Source organism: Amblyraja radiata, chromosome 19 (assembly GCF_010909765.2).
Source record: "Amblyraja radiata isolate CabotCenter1 chromosome 19, sAmbRad1.1.pri, whole genome shotgun sequence".
NCBI lineage: Eukaryota > Metazoa > Chordata > Chondrichthyes > Rajiformes > Rajidae > Amblyraja > Amblyraja radiata.
In genome coordinates, this window is record NC_045974.1 from 31,199,315 (window position 1) to 31,222,027 (window position 22,713).

Here is a 22,713-nt window from a genome sequence, read left to right on the forward strand (position 1 = left end):
CAATACACAGAAATTTATAGTTGCTGAGTTCAAGTGTTGTGCAGAGTTCAAGTGTCTGATGATTGTGCATTATATTTTTATTAAAGCTATGAAATTTAAAATAATTTTTTTTTCCAAATTTAAATGAATGGTAAGTTTTTGTGGTGTGACAAAAGCAACGATTGGCATATTTTAGTTTTGCTTGTGCTATTTGTTGTGTGTAGAGATGAATACTTCAGGATGAAGTTACAGTGGAAGTCAGTCAGCGAAGAACAGGAGAAAAGAAATACACGATTAAAAGACTACAGGAGCCTTATAGGTAGATTGATCTGTTTTCATTAACTTTGCAAATTTGGAAAAAGCAAATATTTACCTGTGACAATTTTAATGCAAATTAGTAATATGAATTACAAAGTATTTAAATATTTGCTTAACAGTCACTTGCATTAAACATGGCACAACAAATATAAAATTCAAAATACCACTTCCTATCCTGTATTCCAACTGTGTGCCTTGACAGCAAGTTTACTTTTCCCATGGCAATATGTTATTCTTCTGATCCCTGAGCAGTTTTGTTTTGCTGCCAAAATGTCGGGAACCGAGAAGGAGCCAAGTAAAGTCCTCAAATATTATATTTCAGTTTGTGCTTGATTTTAATCTAAATTGATTTCTAGTTTATTAACAAACTACATAACTATCCACTTAGCTGTTGATACTATGGCAATATGATTTTATATTATCATAGATGTCTATTTTCATGAAAACAGCCGTGGTGTGCTATTCACTGGTTTAATTCCTTCTGCTAAGCTATAAACTTCAGAAGCTAACTCCATGCACTTGAATCAGTTGATTTGCATCTTTCCTTACCATAGCTTATCTACAAGTGATGTGATCTTCCATTCGTTTCTTTCAGTGGTTAGATTCTTGTCTTTCTTTGGTCCTGAGCTTCATCTCATTCTTCACTGACCTTGTTGATGTCATCAAAATAAGCATTCATTTTGCTGATGATCGTTCTCATCACATTGTGTTTAATTTCCTGCCTGAACGACAAGTGAGGACAAAATTACTGAAGTGATAGACAGAAGGAAAACAAATCACTTGGCATAATCAGCACTAAGAATAACAAGACAATAATTTTGTTGAGCAATTTTTTTCTGAAATTACCTCTCATGTAATTATATATTTTGATTACAAACACTCATCTTCATAACTGGGTAATTGCATTGAAGTCCAGATAAGCTGTATAACTCTGACTCAGAAATATCAATGGCACAGAAAACCTTTTGGAAATGGCTATTATTTCCCCAGTACACTTCCAAATCTTTCCTCTAAGAGCAACAGCACATGACACTTTTATGACACTTTTTTTCATATTTTCATAGCTAGGTGACATTTTTTAATCAAACATTATGAGTAAAACACACTTTTAAGGTATTGGTTTTGTTAATTTATCCATTCCTGACATTTATTCTACAAAGAAACATTTCTACGTGACTATTCATGTTGTTTACTGGTATGTTTAAATGAAATAGCATTTTTTCAATCAATAGCTATCAATTTCTGAATTATATATATTTGTATCCGTGTAAATCAAACATTTTCAACTGTGATGATTTTGCTTCTGAAAGTATCTTTCTGAAATTATTTAACACTTTAATTGGTTTTGTTCCTTGATGTTTTATTTGGATCCTTGCTAAAATATCAGTGCATAAATCTCTGATAAGAACCTTTGCAGTGCTTTGGTTTTATTTTTTTTATTTTATTTATTTATTAGAAGTAGACATATTATACAATGTAATTACATATTATAGTAGAAAAAAAACTTTTCATATACATCAGTCATACATTATTAAAATTTTCCATTATCAATTACTTCTGCTTCTAGTATTTTTATTTTTTATAGAAAGCGAGAAAAAGAGAGGGTAGAAAGTTACAAATAAAAGAGGAACCAAAAAAAAAAAAAAAAACAAAAAAAAAACACAACAGAAAAACAAGGAAGGTGGAATGGGTTACCTGTGATACATCAATGGAGATAGGTTCGTAGGTTATAAAGTATAGAGTATAGTTTTTCATCTGTTCCCGAGTTCAAGTTTCAGCTGGGTCCTCGTGCTGTGCCAGTCTATCCCTTCAGATAGTTAATGAATGGAGCCCAAATTTTATGGAAAAGATCTTGTTTGTCCATTAAGACAAGTCTAATTCTTTCTAAGTATAGGGTCTCCGACATTTCCGTAGTCCACATTTTGATTGTGGGGGTTGTAGGGCCTTTCCAAAATTTTAATATTAATTTTTTTCCGGTTATTATACTGTAATTGAGGAAGTTTCTTTGGTTTGTTGTGAGTGTTAAGCTTTGTTCTGATATTCCAAGTATTATTAATTTTGTGTCTGGGTCCAATTTTGTATTAATAACTTTTGAAGTTATTTCAAAAATATCTGTCCAGAAATGTTTAAGTTTTATACAGTTTGCAAAAGTATGTGTTAAATTAGCCTCTAAATGTAGACATTTATCACAAATAGGAGAGATTTGTGGGAAAATTCTATTTAGTTTTATTTTAGAGAAGTGTAGTCTATGTAAGACCTTGAATTGTATTAAAATATGTCTGGCATTTAATGAACATTGATGTATTTGTTGTAAACTTTCGTCCCACATATCTTTCGTGATAGGATGACCTATTTCAATTTCCCATTTGTATCTATGTAGTTCGGTCGGTGGTACCTCGTTATTTAGTAGGGTGTTATAAATATAAGCTATTAGTTTTTCAGTATTAGGATGCTTGTTCAGACACTCATCAAGAATTTCTGATTCCCTATTCTTGTAAACTTGTGTATTAGATTTAACATAATCTCTAATTTGTAGATATCTGAAAAAATTATTTGAGTGCAGTCCATAATTCAGTTGTAACTCTTGAAATGAAAGAAAAGTACCTTTCCCATAAAGATGTCCTATATTTTTGATTCCATGATTTTTCCATTGTGTGAAACCTTTGTCCATAAAGGATGATTTGAACAAAGGATTATTTACAATGGGAAGGCAGAGTGGTATATTATTCAATTTTAAATCTTTTTTTATTTGTTTCCAAATTCGTATTCCACTATGTATTATGGGGTTTTCTTTATAGGTTTTTTTGTGCTGTTTTGTGGGGGCAAATATGATCGGTCCAATTTCAAAAGGTAGACAGTCTTCCTTTTCCATCATTAGCCAATCTGGTTGTTGGTCCATTTCTTCCAGCCAAAAATTCATGTTTTTAATATGGACTGCCCAAAAATAAAATAAGAAATTTGGCAAAGCCAGACCTCCATTTATCTTTGATTTACATAAGTGTTTTTTACTTATTCTATGATTCTTATAATCCCAGACAAAACTTGTAACAATGGAGTCGACTTTTTTGAAAAAAGTTTTTGGGATATATATCGGAATTAATTGAAGTAGATACAGTAGTTGCGGTAAAAAAATCATTTTTATAGCATTAATTCTCCCATTCTACCTGAAGTTCAAGTATAAGGTAGGGCTGAGTGTGCTGAATCATCTGCTCTACCACTTAATCACAAGATGCAAGACATGAATATAAAAATTGGGGGTGAGGGAATTAAATTCTGTAGTTGGAATGTTAAGGGAATTAATGAACCTATCAAGAGAGGCAAAGTGTTAGCACATTTAAAATCATTGAAAACAGATATAATATTTCTCCAGGAGACACATCTTAAAAAGGAAGCACAACATAGACTGAAAGCAAAATGGATTGCTAAAGCGTACCATTCTTCATTCTCACATAAATCAAGAGGTGTGGCAATATTAATTCGTAAAGGTATACCCTTTAAACATATATCAACGATAGAAGACATTGAAGGCAGATATATTATAATAATAGGGGAGTTATACTTAAAAAAGGTGACTCTCCTCAATGTGTATGGACCAAATTTTGATAGCCCTCTGTTTTTTAAGAGAATTCTTAACAATATCCCGGAAGGTACACAACAAAACTTAATAATTGGTGGAGATTTAAATTGTACATTGGATGCTTGTTTGGACAGATCATCAACTCAAAGAAAACTAAAATCTCGATCAAGTGAATTTTTAAATTCATACATTAATACCACTAATATTAAGGACGTCTGGAGAATTGAAAATCCATCGGGCCAAGAATATTCATTTTACTCACCAGTACATAAAACTTACTCAAGGATAGACTATTTTTTGGTAGATTCAAAACTTATCCCATTCACCTATAACTCACAATATCACAACATCATAATCTCAGACCATGCCCCATTAACATTTATGATCAAAGTAAACGGAATGGCAGAGACACAGTCACAATGGAGATTTAATCCCCAAATCTTAAAAGATAAGTCATGTAATGAATATCTAGTAAAACAGATTAAAATGTTTTTTGAGGCTAACGATAGCCCTGAAATCTCTGCCTCGCTTCTTTGGGAAACATTTAAAGCATTTGTACGAGGAGCATTAATTTCTTCCCAATCATTTTTTAATAAAGAGAATAGGGCCAAACAAAAGAAACTGGAAATGGAAATAAAGCAATTAGACACAGAAAATGCAGCAGCACCATCCACGATAAAACACAATAAAATTGCAGTATTGAAATATAAATTAAACAAGATTTATTCAGACCAAGTTATAAAACTTTATCAACATACAAAACAATTAAATTTTGAATTTGGTGACAAACCACAAAAACTATTAGCGCGTCAACTTCGCAAATTGGACGGGGAAAAAACAATATACAAAATTAGAACAGATAAGGGAGAAACATTAACATTGCCTAAAGATATTAATGATAGATTTCTACAATACTATCAAAAATTGTATTCATCTAAAATAACAGAACAATCAACGGGAATGGAAACATTTTTACAGAATTGTAAGTTTACGGGTCTAGATCAGAAAGAGAGAGAATTGCTAGGGGCTGAAATTACGATAAAAGACATTGAAGAATCAATAAAGTCCTTAAAAAATGGAAAGTCGGCAGGACCCGATGGACTAAATTCGGAATTTTATAAAAATTTTTATGACTTGCTTTCCCCACGCCTACAGACAATGTACAAATATGCTTATACTCAACAGAAACTCCCAGAAACTCTAAATGAATCAACAATCATACTTATACCAAAAACGGACAAGGATCTTGAAGACCCAGGTTCATACAGAGCTATAGCCCTCTTAAATACTGATCAGAAAATATTAACTAAGATTCTATCTAATAGATTGAGCTTAGTGATCAGTAAATTAATACATCCTGACCAAACAGGGTTTATCCCCAAACGGTATTCATTTTTTAATCTGAGAAGATTATTTAATATTATATACTCCAATAGAATCCCCAACGCAGAGCTAGCAATTATCTCGTTAGATGCTGAAAAAGCATTTGACCAGGTAGAATGGCCATATTTATTTTCGGTGATGGAAAAATTTCAACTAGGAGAGAAGTACTGTACATGGGTTAAATTGTTATATTCTAACCCAACAGCTAGAATATTAACAAACAAAATGTTATCAACTAAATTTAATCTCTCTAGAGGCTGTAGACAAGGATGTTCACTATCCCCACTATTATTTGCTCTTGCAATTGAACCCCTAGCAGAAAGCGTTAGAAACCATCCAGGAATATTTGGATACAATACTAGAGACACAAGGAATAAAATCTCCTTATATGCAGATGATATACTAATATATATTACAAAATTAGAAACTAGTATTCCAAACCTATTAAATCTAATAACTCAATTTGGTCAGTTTTCGGGATATAGAATCAATTGGAATAAAAGCGAAATCATGCCAATAACAAAATTTAATTTACATACAATACAACAATCCCCTTTTAAAATAGTTAAAGATAAATTTAAATACTTAGGAATCTGGGTAACTAAGACATATACCTCTTTATTTAAACTAAATTTCCCACCCTTACTGAATAAACTACATAAGAATATTCAATACTGGAAAACACTCCCCATTTCAATGCTTGGGAGAATTAATGCTATAAAAATGATTTTTTTACTGCAGTGCTTTGGTTTTAAAAGTGTGATATTGTCATTGTTGATTAAATAATTTCATCTTGGAAATGGATAATGTAATTCACTGAATAATAAGAGTAATGTCGAAAATAATACAAAGATATTGTTTAAATCTTGCCAACATATGGAAGTGCTTTATTTGAAATACAAAATATTTTCATTGTATCTTAATGTCAGAAAGTAGTTTTAAAAAAGTAATAATTCTTTTTTTGGAAAATAAATATTTTAGAGAAAGATGTCAACAGAACAGATAGAACAAATCCGTTTTATGAAGGACAAGAAAATCCTGGATTGATTCTATTGCATGACATCTTAATGACCTACTGCATGTATGATTTTGATCTTGGTAAGTATTATGTTCTCTGATAAGTCGAAACAAAGAACTGCAGATATTGGTTTATAGAAAAGACTCAAAGTGCCGAAGTAAGTTAGCAGGTCAGGCAGCGTCTCTGGAGAACATGGATAGGTAGACATTTCGGGTCGGGATCTTTCTTCAGACTGATAACCTGGCTTTGTCCTGCCCCCACATCTCTTCCAGCTTTCTCCCCCTTATTACAATCAGTCTGAAGATGGGTCCCATTCTGAAACGTCGCCAATCCATGTTTTGCAGAGATGCTGCCTGACCCGCTAAGTAACCCAAGCACTTTCATGTTCCGTGATAACTATGTTTGGTTTTATTTACTGTTATTTACATATTTTTAAATCAAGTTAGTAGTTTTAGCTTTAAAAATAAGATATATAGTTACATTTATCTACCACAAATTATTCAGTGTTTATAATGTTTAAAGTGTGTTTAAATGAAAATATTGCAAAGTCAAGACTCAGAAACAGTGGCTGCTTATTTAAATGAAATATTAAGCTATATAGATATGAAATGCGTACTTAAGTCACAGTTCTCAAATAGTTCAGTAGCTGTTGGATTTGCTAATTAAGGAAGGTCATTTTAATAATACTAAATACATTTTTTTTTAATTTTTAGGCTATGTCCAAGGAATGAGTGATTTGCTTTCCCCTATTTTGTATGTTATGGAAAATGAAGTGGATGCCTTTTGGTGCTTTGTAGCCTTTATTGAACAAATGGTAAGACTACAAAGTCGCGAGAAGTGAATGTTTTTTTTAAAGAAAGTAACTTAGAGGTGTAATATCCATCTTTTTTTCATGGATGTTCCTCACCAGATTAATATGAATGGATCATTTAACTCAGAAGTAAAAGAAACCGAGCAACTCAGAAATGCATGTACAATACTCAAGCTCATCAGGCATGTAGTACAGATGCCAGGTTTAGAAATAGTTCTGTGTTTCAAAAGTTACCTCAAAATAGTGAACAGTGGAGGGTTATTACCTTGGTGCTTCCCCAAAATTATAGTAGTGAGGCCAGAGATATTACTGTTACTGTTTCCTATATGCCTGACCATGCATACTGTACATCACATGCACAGAGGCCTTTTCTCAGTGGTATACCAATGGAGGAACATAAGAGGCTGGAAAGGGGAGGTAATTGTTAGCTGGGGTAGATAAAGAGGGCCAGAGCTTCAGTACTCGGGAGAACTCAGGACTTTAAGGGTTGGATCAGTGGCAAGTAGTGCGCTTGGGCATCAGCTAGTGAGGGTGAGTGTTCAGGACCATGATGTCTTGCTGAGGAAGCTTTTGAGCCACGGTTAGATAGTGCAACAAAGAAAGATAACAGTGGGGAAGTGTTGCTGGAATCAACAAGTATTTAGCTGAAAAAAAAAATCACATTATGGAAGGTTGTTAGAGCATTTCTTGAGAGGACCTATCAATTGAAGGATGTACGTGGCCTACTCTATGGCAAAGGATTAAGCCAAACTGGTTCTCATGCAGGCTTCATCTAAATGAATGGAACATATCAAAATGTGCAATATATACCAGGTACCTCTATGCATAGATATGTGAAGCATGAAGGACTTGGAATACTTTTAGTATTCTGTTAAAAACAGCTAAGTAACCAAATGTGCTTTTGACTAGATTCCTCCCCTCAGCATACAGACATTGCACAGAGAAAGTATTTCTGAGCATTTTGTTGTGTTATCTATTTGGCATTAACATTTTATTTATGTACAGTAAAAAATAATTTCAGAATTTTTAATATAATTTGTAAATTAAATGACATTTTTAATTAAATGTATAATTTTTATCATCTTTTATTTCTTTAATTCATAATTTAAAAAAACATTTGGTGTATGTGGTTATCCACAAGAATTGGTTAATTTGTAAGGGATACATTTTGCCATTCATAATTCAGTGAAAACTATCAATGTAATTTATTAAATTATAACAAAGGACTTGCTTCCTTTTCTTTTACTCTAGCATTGTAACTTTGAGGAGCAAATGCAAGGCATGAAAACAGAACTATCACAGCTGAGTACATTACTTAAATTGCTGGATCTTGGGTTCTGGAATTATCTTGGTAAGTATAATAATGTTTTAATGTTTTTATCGAAAGGAGCTAAACTCAAACCACTTAAACTCAAACCTCTTAAAACCCCCGGCATTCCCTCTCTCTCTATCCCTCGCCCATCCAAGTCGCACCATTTCTTATTTTCACCCAACAAACAGCCAACAATGGCCTGTTCCTTTATCATCGTAACTTTTTTGCATAGCTGCCATTCATTGTTCTTTATCCCTCCTCATCATCTTCTGTATCTCGTTTCCCTTCCCCATGACTTTCAGTCTGAAGAAGGGTCTCGACCCGAAACGTCACCCATTCCTCTAGAGATGCTGCCTGTCCTGCTGAGTTGCTCCAGCTTTTTGTGTCTATCTTCAGACTGTGGTATAAACTGTGTTTTATTATCATATATCCCAAATAGAACAATTAAATTCTTACTTGCTGCAGCACAACAGAATATGTAAACATAGTACACTGTAAATAATATGATAAACAAGAGAAAAAAAAGTTAATTGTGTATATATACACATACTCACATATATTTATATATGTGAGTATATTAAAACACTTGTTTTTTTAAATTATATTAATGTTGTGAATGTAACTTCTTTATTTAGTTATACCATTGTTTTTTAATAAGCCTAAAGATAATTGTATTTGCACTTATTTTGGAGGATGTAAAGAGGAATCACAGAATAGCACTGTTAGCAAAGCCATTTGGTCCATTGATACCATGCTAGCTCCTATGAAGAGCAATCGGGATAATCGCACACTTTTAACCCTTCCTCCATATCTTGCTATTGTTTACCTGTATTTTACCTAGTCCCCTTTTGAATAGAATCTATTGCTACCACCTGATTTGTAAAAAAAAAAGTTAAACTGATGCCCCAGTTATTTTCTCAGATGGATAGCTAAGACTATGATTTGAGGAAGAGGAGAGATATTCCTTGCATAATTTCAACCAAACAGATTAACACCATTCATCTTGTCTTGTTATTTGTGACACGTTTCTGTTCCAAAATTATTTGCTAATTTCTTTGCAAAATAGTACTGGCCACATTTCCTCTAGAGCATCTTGAGGACATCAAAGTCCATACATAAAAATGAGGCCTTTTTTGATAAGTTTAATGTGATTTAAGTTTGTTATTTGATAAAAAAAATATAGACAAAACACTGTGCAACATAAATTTTGACATCAATCTGTTCAACCAGATAAGAGGATACTTACGAGTAAGTTGTTTTCCTAGAATCTCAAGAATCTGGATATCTCTACTTCTGCTTCAGGTGGCTTCTGATTCGGTTCAAAAGGGAATTCAGCTTTCAAGATACTCTTAGACTTTGGGAGGTTAGAATAATTTCTTGTGAATTGTATGTATGAATGCACTTTGATCTACAATTTATTTTCAAAGGAAAGTTGAGGACACTTTTTGTTTTAAGTCCATTTTTATCTGAAGGAACAAAAGATTCTTTAATCTGTTGATTTTTCAACTGCTTTTTGCAGTGCAGTAGTGAATATTGAGAGCTACATTATAAAACTCAATTAACTTGTTCCAACATATGTTTTGTACTGGACGTTGCCCATCATAGAGTTAGGTTAGTGTTATTTTTAAATCTATGCATTAATTATGTACCATCAATGGAAATCGGTTTCTTTTTTACTGCAGATATATTTTGTTTGAATCGAATCATGCTACTAGTATAAAACATGCATGATATATTACCAAAATTGACGTTCCTAAAATATTTAAGTGAGATCCTTAAAGAACATTCGTTTTGCTATCTCTAAGCAAAATATTTTCCACTTTCATCATCTCTTTTGGTAGTTTTCAACCCGGCGTCAAAAGCTATTTGATCCTTAATCTGTGGACACTTTGTAGAATTTCATCAAAAGCTTGAAAAGTAAACTGCAATAGAACCAGCTTGAATAGGGAATAGGGGCTTTGTGATAACTGTGAACGATACAATGTTTTACTGTTGGACTGTTTGATCTGACTATGCATCATTTCTTATTTACTTCAGCAGATTTTTTAATTAAGTTTAGTTTTCGGGAATTGAGTCAATTTTATTTCTTATGTTTTTAATCAGATGTTGAGCCACACTCTCTATGCATTTTTATAGGTTATGTGGACTGGGTTGCCTTGTCAGAATTTTCATCTTCTGATATGCTGTGCTATACTAGATACCGAAAAACAGAAGATAATAGAAGACCATTATGGCTTTAATGAAATTCTAAAGGTATGGATTTGCTTGAGAACTATAAACTAAGGAAGAAAGATTCTAAGGGGAGTAAGAGGTGACCGTGGCTGACAAGGAAAGTCAAGGACAGTATGAAACTAAAAGAGAAGTGTATAACATAGCAAAGATGAGCGAGAAGCCAGAGAATTGGGGTACTTTAAAGATCAACAGAAGGTAACTAAAAAGGCAATATGGGGAGAAAAGATTAAGTGCGAAGGTAAGTTAGCAATGAATATAAAGGAGGTTGGTAAAAGCTTCTTTAGGTATGTGAAGAGGAAATGATTAGTTAAGACAAATGTGGGTCCCTTGAAGACAGGATCAGGTGAATTTATTATGGGGAACAAGGAAATGGCAGACGAGTTGAACAGGTACTTTGGTTCTGTCTTCACTAAGAAAGACACAAACAATCTCCCAGAAGTACTAGGGGACAGAGGATCTAGGGTGACAGAGGAACTGAAGGAAATTCACATTAGTCAGGAAAAGGTGTTGGGTAGACTGATGGCTGATAAATCCCCAGGGCCTCATGGTCTGCATCCCAGGGTGCTTAAGGAGCTGGTTCTAGAAACCGTGGACGCATTGGTGATCATTTTCCAATGTTCTACAGATTCTGGATCAGTTCTTGTGGATTGGAGGATAGCTAATGTTATCCCACTTTTTAAGAAAGGAGGGAAAGAGAAAACAAGGAATTATAGACCAGTTAGCCTGACATCCGTGGTGGAGAAAATGCTGGAGTCAATTATTAAAGATGTAATAACGGCGCATTTGGATAGTAGTAACAGGATCGGTCCAAGTCAGCATGGATTTATGAAGGGGAAATCTTGCTTGACTAATCTTCTGGAATTTTTTGAGGATGTAACAAGTAAAATGGATAAGGGAGAGCCAGTGGATGTAGTGTATCTGGACTTTCAGAAAGCCTTTGATAAGGTCCCATGCCGGAGATAGTGGACAAAATTACAGCACATAGTATTGGGGGTAATGTATTGACATGGATAGAAAATTGTTTGACAGACAGGAAACAGAGTAGGAATTAACGGGTCCCTATCAGAATGGCAGGCAATGACTAGTGGGGTACCGGAAGGCTTGGTGCTGGGACTGCAGCTATTTACAATATAAATGATTTAGATGAGGGAATTAAAAGTAACATTAGCAAATTTGCAGGTGACACAGCTGGGTGGCAGTGTTAACTGTGAAGAGGGTGCTGAGGATGCAGGGTAACTTGGACAGGTTGGGTGAGTGTGCGATTGCATGGCAGATGCAGTATAATGTGGATAAATGTGAGGTTATCCACTTTGGTGGCAAGAACAAGGCAGATTATTATCTGAATGGTGTCAGATCAGGAAGAGAGAAAGTACAACGAGATCTGGGTGTCCTTGTACATCAGACAGTGAAAGTAAGCATGCAGGTGCAGCTGGCAGTGAAGAAAGCTAATGGCATGTTGGCCTTCATAACGAGAGGATTTGAGCATAGGAGCAAAGAGGTCCTTCTGCAGTTGTACAGGGCCCCAGTGAGACCACATCTGGAGTATTGTGTGCAGTTTTGGCCTCCTAATTTGAGGAGGGACATTCTTGCTGTTGAGGGAGTGCAGTGTAAGTTCACGAGGTTAATTTCCGGGATGGCGGGACTGTCATATGATGAAAGAATGGAACGACTGGGCTTGTTTTCATTGGAATTTAGAAGGATGAGAGGAGATCTTATAGAAATGTATCAAATTATTAAGGAATTGGACAAGCTAGATGCAGGAAACATGTTCCCGTTTTTAGGGGAGTCTAGAACCAAAGGCCACAGTTTAAGAATAAGGGGTAGGCCATTTAAAACTGAGATGAGGAAAAGCTTTTTCACCCAGAGAGTTGTGAATTTGTGGAATTCTCTGCCTCAGAAAGCAGTGGAGGCCGATGCACTGGATGCATTCAAAAGAGAGTTAGATCGAGCTCTTGGGGCTAGCGGAATCAAGGGATATGGTGAGAAGGCAGGAACGGGGTACTGATTGTGGATGATCAGCCATGATCACAATGAATGGCGGTGCTGGCTTGAAGGGCCAAATGGCCTACTCCTGCACCTATTTACTTTGTTTCTAAGGAGCAAAGCCATGCATTATTCATATGGTTCTGATCAGTATATTAAAGTTGTTTACAGCCATGATCTTTATTTAAATGGTATTGTATTGATTTTACCTTTCTTAATCCATTGGTCATATATTTGGTATCTGGTGTCACTGGCAAGTTCAAAATGCATTGCTTTTTCCAAGTTGACTTTGGATTTGGTGGCTTGTTTGGTAATTTCAGAGAGTAATTAAGAGTCAACCGCTTTAGGGAGGGGGGTTGGAATCATGTGAGTGGCATTCCAGGTGAGGATGGAATATTTCCTCAATGAAGACCATCAGAGAGCCATAAGAAACATTATGGAATGTTAAAATAACAAACAATTGGGTATTAAACTGGATTTAAATTCCCCAGCTACCATGAAGGTGTTTGAATGTGTTTTTCTGGACTCGGGTCCAGTAACTGACAAATGTGCCTCTACTGAACCTGCCAGATTGCACAAAGGATATTTTATTTTTATTATCTTCAGCACATCAATGAGCTGTCCTTGAAATTGGATGTAGATGACGTGCTTTGTAAAGCAGAGGCAATTTACAGCCAAATGAAAAATTGCAAGGTTAGTAATACATTTAGATGAATTTAACTTTACTGTTGCAATGATTGCACTGAAAGTGACAAAGCTCTGGGATTATTCTTGTATATTCCTGACTTTTTCTTAAAATATATTTTCGTACTACAGTTAGATCATGATAAAGTTTGAAAATAAAAGTAACTCATTGGCAGTTATTAATGATCTTCTGATAATTTTCATTGAAACCATTTTAATCAAATAACAATTACATTTGCAAACTCGTGGTTATCTGTTGTCATGTGACCTTATCAGTTAGTGTAGAGAATCTGCCGAAATATCTTGAGAAAAGATTTACCATAGCAACCTTAGATTACCATATTTCAATTTCCTGTAGGTTATCATTGTCGTCAAAGTCATGTTAAATTTTTGAATCATTAATACTATGAGCATATATATAAAATTGAAATAACTTCAAATTAAAACTCATGACTTTTTTAAATTCATCTTTTCATCACTACAGGAATTGCCGCAGGCTGTCGCTGAGATTCTTGGGCTGAAGGATAGTACTATCGTAACCCCAGATCTGGAAACTGGTGTGTCAGAAACAAGAGTTACCAAAACTCCCTGGAAGACAAACCATTCAAATGCAACAGCAACCTCCCTTACAGAGGCGAGTGAAGATTTAACGGGGTATAGAGACACTGCTCAAAATGGGCTCAAAATGACAGTTGTTGAGTGAAACTAATGGCTGCAACTTTTTGAAATCCATGAGATGCCACAATTTGTTTACTTTTTGCTGAAGTCCTTGTCAGTATTTGGATTGATCAATGGGTTTAGTTATGTGGTGTAAGAGAATGATAGGACATATTGCAATTCCAAGTGTTTAAAATGAATGTAGAGGAAATACGTTTTTCTAATTACTTAAACCATAATGGCCTTCATTGGGTAATGCATTTTTCAGACCATGTCAAGCACTTGCATGGATGCTGGAAAACAAAGAATTTGTTTTGTATTGATATAAAAAAATATTTTGTTAATTCACGGAAGTTTATCCAGTTAGTGTATGGTTTTATTTTTTTAAAGGTTTTCTTTTTCTCAGAAATAATTAGACTAAAATTCATAATTAATTGAATTAAAAATATACAAGATTAAATTAAATCTTAATTGGCTCGTCCAATCCACAGATGATTAATTCCACCCATAACAGGGCATCCTATGTGATAACTTGCATTTTCATGTGACCAGTTTTTGTGGGAAGTGAGACTTTTTGGCAAGCAAATGTACTGGTTAGGTGATAATAAGCTATCATTTAATTTTTTTTTGCAAAAGCTCTACCAATTTAATTATTTTAAGTAATGAAGCGATGTTTTGCGCTGCCCTCTGGATTTGGAATTAGCTATTCTAATTGTTCTAATGTGATTGCTCACAAGAGTATAGAAAATGATCTGAGATTACTGAAAATTGGACTGATTAAATTAATCTACAGTGGTGTAAGAATGTCCTAACTGTTTTTGTCACTGCCGTGTTATATGCTGTGTCAATTAACAAACATTTATATTATAATGTTAATAATAATGCCGGAGGATGATTTGATTTACCACTTTAACATATACTTGCAAGATCTGAAGTTAATTGACAGCATTACCTTTCAGGATCCCAATAAGGTTTTGCATGTAGTAGAGATGATCACATCTGCCAAAAAAAGCTTGCTCAAATTACAATTAACAGCATCCTTAGTAAACTAACAACCCCACTCAAAAGTTCCCCCAAAACATTTGTATACTTTTCTTCAGCTGACAATATTTGTTGAGAAGCTTAATTTTAAAGCTGTAGCATTGCTGGTCCATACATTAATGTATGGTACAATAAAGCACATTGAATAAATCTATAACTTGAATTACCATATGCTTTTTAATGTGTTAAGAATGTACAGTGGCAAAATTTCTAACATTGTAAAAAGCCTGAAAATTTGTATTCTGAAAATATGTATAAAATGTAATATATAACTTTCCTCTATATAATAAGTAGTTTGTTTTCACAACACCAATTTGTTGAGCGAATGAGTTGGAAAAAATTCTGTTTGTGCTGTTTGCATGTTACTGCAGAAAAAAAATCTCTTGCCTTTTAAATATAGTCTTTTTTACATGGGAAGAAAACAATTATAATGAAATGTTTATAATGTTGTCCTTCGATTGAATAATGAAGATGAAACTTTTAAATATAACTAGACTAAGTGGGACCCGTTGGGTCCCAGTCACACGGGAGGCCTTTCTGGAGTGCTAGTATGGGTGTTGTGGGCTGAAGGGACTGGTTTCCTGAGGGCCAGTATGGACATTGTGGGCCAAATGGATTCTTGGGGTTGCAGCTCAGTCACTCAAGCCTGATGTGCTGACAGTGCAGTTTCATACCACATCAAGCAGGATGCAAGGCCACCAAATGCAAGTGCAGTTTCATGCCACTTCAAGCAGGGTGCAAGGCCACCAAATGCAAGTGCAGTTTCATGCCATTTCAAGCAGGGTGCAAGGCCACCACATTCAAATGCAGTTTCATACCATTTCAAGCAGGGCGAAACCACCATACAACCACACAAAACACATAAACAACACACTCACAGTTCGGTAGACATTCAGTATGTTCAGTTGATTCACAGCTCAGACAGAGTCGTGACCTCTCCCTGCCCCATCTTGTAAAGACTGAGCCACACCCACACTTCTGGGTTTTATAATCCCTCCCCCCCCCCCCCCCCACTGAAGGGGCGTGGCCTTCATGGCATGATTGACAGGAGAGAGATTCTCAACATTTTTTAAACACTAATAACACTTTTATTTGTCATTGATGGGAAGAATCCTCTGCACCCGATGAGCGGAGGGGGACTGAGTAAGATGGCCAAAAAGCACAGCCGTAAGTGGTAGCGTTTTATCTAATATCAATATACAGTGCAAACAGGACGTTGTCAAGTTTAGATTTTTAATCGGGCTTTAGTCCAAACCGACACCACCAGCTATTTGCTGTGCTTTAGTCCAAATCAACCACCACCAACCATTTGCTGTGCTTTAGTCCAAGCCAACCGCCACCAACCAATCAATCAATCAATCAGTTTTAATCGTCACTTGCACATAAAGTGCAAGTGAAATGAATTTGCCAGCAGCGGTACAATGAAAAAAAGAACACACAAAAACACAATATAAATGTAACCCAAAAATCCACCACACCATTTATCACTGTGGTGGAAGGCACAAAATTTGGCCAGTCCTTCTCCATTTCCCCCGTGGTCGGGACCTCAACCCTCCGCAGCCACCTCTGCGGAAGTCCAGATGTGTAGACAAGGTAAAGTCCAGGTAAGTCCGGAATCATTGCCTCCCCACCGGAGACTGCGGCTTCAGGTTAGTGTAGGCCACAGGCCGGCGGTGGAAGATCTCGTCCCCGCTACGCTGCAGCCAGAAGCACCGCAGACCACTGGGCCGGCGGTCGGAGCTCCTCTCCACGGGTCCCCGGCGAGGGACACCCGCTCCTGATGGTAAGTCCACGCCGCACCCGCGGTAGAAGTAGGCCGGTGGTCGGAGCTCTTCTCTCGGGTCCCCAACGAGGGACCCCAGGCTGCAGACACTGCGCTAGCTGGAGCTTCAGGCTGCCTTGGGCCAGCAAACAGAGCGCTCCTCTCCAGCGACCCCCGGCGAGGGCTCACTCACTCTGCGACAAGAGTCCACGCTGCGGCCGCAGCTGAAGCCCCGGGCGCGTCTCCGGGAAAGGCCGCACCAATCCTTGCTGTTAGGCCACGGGGGATGCGACATGGAAAAAGTTGTCTCCGTGGAGGACGCGACCGGAGCGGTTTCCCCTTTACCCCCCTACACCATCCCCACACAAGACACACTAGAGAGACGTTAAAAACACACATTAGGACATAATAAAAAAACAAAAAAAGCGGAAAGAACTAGCACGCTGCTGGCAGGGCTGCCGGCTTGCAACACCCCCAACGACCAGTTGCTGTGCTTTAGTCCAAGCCAACCACCACCAACCATTTTGTGTGCTTTAGTCTCAACCAACCATTTGCTGTGCTTTAGTCCAAACCAACCACCACCAACCATTTGCTGTGCTTGATTTCAAACCAACCATATTTTCATTTTCAAACCACATTAAGGGCACTCAAGGTCAGTAAAACCACACTCACAGTTTAGTGGACATGTGTTCAGTGTTATTCACAGATTAGACTGAGAGACGTGACCCTCTCGCTTCCCTCATCTTGCAGAGACTTACTGAGGCACTCAACACTTCCGGGTTTTATAGTCCCTCCGGAAGGGGCGTGGCCTTCAGGAGAGAGAATCTCAACATTTTTTTAAACACTAATAACTCTTTTATTTTTCATCGATGGGAAAAATCCCTTTGTCCTGCGCAGCGGAGGGGGACTGAGTAAGATGGCCAAAAATCGCAGCCATAAGTGACAGTGTTTTTTCTACAATCAATATACAGAACAGGAAGTGATCAAGATCAGACTTTTAGTAATATAGATGTCATATTTCTGAGATTATTAGCTTTTGCTAATAAAACTTGGGGTGGATGTTTCAATGTAGTTACAGAATGGTCTTCAAGTTAAGGCTTTGAATCTTTTTATCTTCAAGATAAGGCTGTGAATGTGGGAGGTATTAGTAGGTTTGCAGATTCAGTTGGATCTGAATATAGGAAGTACTAGACCAATTGCAGACCCGTTGGGTCTGTTCCCCCAACGTGCGGTTGTGGGGGGGGGGGGGAGGGGTGGCATGCAGCGTCACACACACTAACTATCCCCCCCCCCCCCCCACACATGCTAATTACTCCCCTTGATATATTAATATTATTAATTTGCTCCTTTTACCCCATAAGCACCCTATCTACTGACGCATTGCCCCCAACGCAGTCACATCTAGAGAGGGGGGGGCGGGGGGCAGAGAGTGAGGGCAGAGAGAGAAGGGGCAGAGACAGATAGAGAGGCAGAGACCGAGAGAGAGGGGCAAGAGGGAGGGGGGTGGAGGGGAGGAGCAGAGGGAGGGGTGGGGTGAGGGGGGAAAGGTGGGGGATGAGGGGAGAGAGGAGGGGAAGGATAGATGGGGTGCTGAGTGGGGGAGAGAGGGGGTGCTGAGAGGGGGTGTGGGAGGGGAGGGGGAGAGGTGGGGAGCAGGGAGGGAAGGGGGTAGGGGGTGTGGAGGGGAGGGGGGTTTAGGGGAGGGAAGGTGGGGGAGGGGGGGGGGGTGTTTTATTCTCTTTTGATCTCTTTTGTTGGGTTTTCGTTTCTCACCCCTTTGTTTTCTCTTTATGTTGTTGCGGTTTTTCCTCTCAGGGCTTCAACTTTTTACTTCAACCCAAACCCCCCAAACAACCATTTGCAAGCAGTGCCTTTTTACTTCAAACCAACCATATTTTCATTTTCAAGCCACATTAAGGTAACTCACAGTTGAGTAGACATGTGTTCAGTGTTATTCAGAGCTCAGAGAGATGTGACCTCCATCTTGCAGAGACTGAGTGAGGCACACCACTTCCTGATCCCTCCTCCTCCCTCCAGCAGAGAGAATGGTGATTTTAAAAAAATCATTAATATCTTTCTGATTTTTCATCGATGGGAAAAATCCTCCGGTCCAGGAAGGCAGACGTGGGCTCTGAGCGAGGTGGCCAAAAATGACGGCCGTAGGTGGAGGCGTTCTCTCGGAAATCGCAGCACAGTGGGCCAAAAGTGGTCAAGATCAGACTTTTAGTAATATAGATGTAGGTTTGCGGATTACATAAGCGGTGTGGAGAGCAAAGAAGATTGTATAAGGCAAGAGCAAATTATAAATCATATGGACAGTTGTGGGGCATTGTCAGATGGAATTTAATCCTGACAAATATGAAGTGATGAATTTGGGGAATTCAATTAGTGGTAGGACACAGAGTAATTGGTGGGATGTCATTAAATGTTGAGGAACAGAAGAATGTTTGGATTCAAGTTCATATGACCTGCTTGCATTCATATGTTGAGGTGCAGAATATAAAAGTAATTGGTGCAACTTTACTGCTTAGACTGTGCTTAGAGTAAAGTGTACAGTTCTGGTCACCACTCTGTAGGAAAGGTGGAAAATACGACCAAAATGCTGCAAATGCTCAGCCAGCTTGAAACATGGCGATCTGATCAATGAGTTGAATTAGAACAAATAAGGGCTGCACAGTGGTGCAGTGTTCGAGCTGCTGCCTCACAGTACCAGGGACCCGGGTTCCATCCTGACTACGGGTGCTGTCTGTACGGAGTTTGAACGGTCTCCCTGTGACCGTATGAGTTTGCTGTTTTCTCCCACATTCCAAAGGCGTACAGATTTGTAGGTCAATTGGCTTCAGTAAATTGTAAATTGTCGCTAGTGTGTAAGATAGTGCTAGTGTATGACGGAGTGATCGCTGGTGGACGCAGACTCGATGGACCGAAGGGTCTGTTTCCACTCTGTATCTCTAAAGTCTAAAGAGTGAATGGGAGCAGTTAAAGGGTGATTAGATAGATTAGATTAGATTAGATAGCCTTTATTGTCATTCAGACCGAAGTCTGAACGAAATTGAAGCAGTCATACATACAATACAATACAATAAAAAACAACAATAAACACATATTAACATCCACCACAGTGAGTCCACCCAACATCTCCTCACTGTGATGGAGGCAAAAGTCTTAGGTCTCCAGTCTCTTCCCTCCTCTTCTCCCTCTGCGCTGAGGCGATACCCCACCGGGCGATGTAGCAAACAGTCCCACGGCTCAAACACCGCGGCCCGGGGTGGTCGAAGCTGCCGCCCACCAGTCCTGCTGATGCAGCCGCTGGCCCGCGGCCGAACCCCGGGCTCAGGCCACCGCCGCCAGAACACCGTCCCAGCCACCGGAGCACCGTTCCGGCCCCGAGCCGGATCGCCCTCACGTGAGTACCGTTACATTCTCAGCCTCGCGCCAGGCCGCCCCGACTGGGCGCCGCTCCTCCCTCGGGCTGGGCCGCCCCGACTGGGCGCCGCTCCTCCCTCGGGCTGGGCCACCCCGACTGGGCACCGCTTCTCCCTCGGGCTGGGCCGCCCCAACATGGGCGCCGCTCCTCCCTCGGGCTAGGAGCGCCGTACCTCCCCGAGCTCGGCCACTCCGACGGGAGCACCGTTCCTTCCTCGGGCCGGCCGTCCTCACGGGAGCGTCACAGCCCCTCACGAAAGCACTGTTCCAGCCCCGAGCCGGGCCGTCCTCACGGGAGCGAGCCCAGTGCAAGTCCTGGCGGGCTCTGCCTCCTGAGCCTCGAGGTCGCCAGCTCCGCCATTAGGCCTCAGCGCAGACGGAGGCAGAGAAGGGGAATACGACAAAAAAGTCGCATTCCCCCGCAGGGAGAGACAGCAAGCCCCGTTTCAACCCCCCCCCCCCCAAAACAGAAACTAAAAACCAAAACTAGACTAACCAAAACGAAAATAAACAACACAAAAAACACAAAACAAACAGGACTGCCGGAGAGCCGCTGCAGCCAGAGCCGCGCCGCCACTAGTGAGAACATGAACAAAACGCTGTGGGATTGGCAAAATGCAAAACAGGAAGTTGTATCCAGCAGGTTGAGCAGGTTGGGCAGGTTGGCCCTGCACTACAAGAGAATAAAATAAGAGGCGAGGAATAAAACCCTGAAACAATATCACAGATGGACGACTGGTACTAATGTATATTTCTTTGAATGATGTGGGGTATAAACCACAATAGTAAATAAAATATTTGCATTGAATGGGTCGCTCTTTCAGAGAATGTGCACAAATCTTTGGATAATTTACTTTTCTATGCTATAATTTACAGTGCCCGCCATAATGTTTGGGACAAAGACCCATAATTTATTTAATTGCCTCTGTACTCCACAATTTGAGATTTGTAATAGAAAAAAATCACATGTGGTTAAATTGTCAGATTTTAATAAAGGCCATTTTTATACATTTTGGTTTCACCATGTAGAAATTGCAGCAGTGTTTCTACATAGTCCCCCCCATTTCAGGGCACCATAATGTTTGGGACACAGCAATGTCATGTAAATGAAAGTAGTCATGTTTAGTATTTTGTTGCATATCCTTTGCATTGCAATGACTGCTTGAAGTCTGTGATTCATGGACATCACCAATTGCTAGGTGTCTTCTATGGTGATGCTCTGCCAGGCCTGTATTGCAGCCATCTTTAGCTTATGCTTGGTTCCCTTCAATTTTCAGTACAGCATATAAAAGGCATGCTCAATAGAGTTCAGATCAGGTGATTGACTTGGCCACCCAAGAATTTACAATTTTTTAGCTTTGAAAATCTCCTTATTTGCTTCAACAGTATGTTTATAATCATTGCCTTGCTGTAGAATGAATACCGGCCAATGAGATTTGAGGCATTTGTTTGAACTTGAGCAGATAGGATGTGTCTATACACTTCAGAATTCCTTATGCTACTACCATCAGCAGTTCTATCATCAATGAAGATAAGTAAGCCAGTACCTTCAGCAGCCGTACATGTCCAGGCCATAACACCCCTACCACCCTGTTTCACAGATGAAGTGGTATGCTTTGGATCTTGAGCAGTTCCTTCTCTCCTCTATACTTTGCTCTTGCCATCACTCTGATTTGTTAATCTTCATCTCATCTGTCCACAAGACCTTTTTCCAGAACTGTGGTTGCTCTTTTAAGTACTTCTTGGCAAACTAACCTGGCCATCTTATTTTTGTGGCTAACCAGTAGTTTGCATCTTGTAATATTTCTGTTCATGAAGTCTTCTGCGGACAGTGGTCATTGACAAATCCACACCTGACTCCTGAAGAGTGTTTCTGATCTGTCGGACAGGTGTTTGGGGATTTTTCATTATTATATAGAGAGAATTCTTCTGTCATCAGCTGTGGAGGCCTGCCAGTTCCTTTACGATTAGTGCTCTCTTTCTTCATGATGTTCCAAACAGTTGATTTTAGTAAGCCGAAGGTTTGGCTGATGTCTCTAACAGTTTTATTTGTGTTTCTCAAGGCTTCTTTGACTTTCATTTGGTCCTCATGTTGATAAACAGCAATAAAAGTTTCCAAAGGTGATGGAAAGACTGGAGGAAAGACTAGGTGCTGAGAGGTCTCTTAGACCTGCATTAAGGAGGACACACCTGAGCAATTATAAATGCCTATGAAGCCATGTGTCCAAAACATTATGGTGCCGTGAAATGGAGTGGGAAGTGACTCTGTATAGACACAACTGTAATTTCTGCATGGTGAAACCAAAATGTATAAAAATGGCCTTTAATAAAATCTGACAATGTGCACTTTAACCACATGTGATTTTTTTCTATTACAAATCTCAAATTGTGGAGTACAGAGGTAAATAAATAAATGATGGATCTTTGTCCCAAACATTATGGAGGGCACTGTATATCACTTGATCAGAAATACATCATTTAACATTTTGGATCGACACAAAATGTCGATCCAAATGTAACTGCGGGCCAG

At 38.6% G+C, this 22,713-nt stretch overlaps 1 protein-coding gene across 1 annotated transcript in view; it reads left to right on the forward strand.

The window, feature by feature from the left end:
• Window positions 1–15,390, forward strand: part of tbc1d15 (TBC1 domain family member 15) — a 54,840-nt gene extending 39,450 nt beyond the window's left edge. Inside the window, exons 10-17 of the mRNA XM_033038182.1 lie at window positions 204–298; window positions 6,239–6,355; window positions 6,989–7,089; window positions 8,338–8,437; window positions 9,664–9,761; window positions 10,535–10,651; window positions 13,220–13,306; window positions 13,782–15,390. Coding sequence (XP_032894073.1) covers window positions 204–298; window positions 6,239–6,355; window positions 6,989–7,089; window positions 8,338–8,437; window positions 9,664–9,761; window positions 10,535–10,651; window positions 13,220–13,306; window positions 13,782–14,000 — 934 coding nt within the window. The 3' untranslated portion in view covers window positions 14,001–15,390. The remainder of the gene's footprint in view (window positions 1–203; window positions 299–6,238; window positions 6,356–6,988; window positions 7,090–8,337; window positions 8,438–9,663; window positions 9,762–10,534; window positions 10,652–13,219; window positions 13,307–13,781) is intronic.
• Window positions 15,391–22,713: the final 7,323 nt, after the last annotated feature.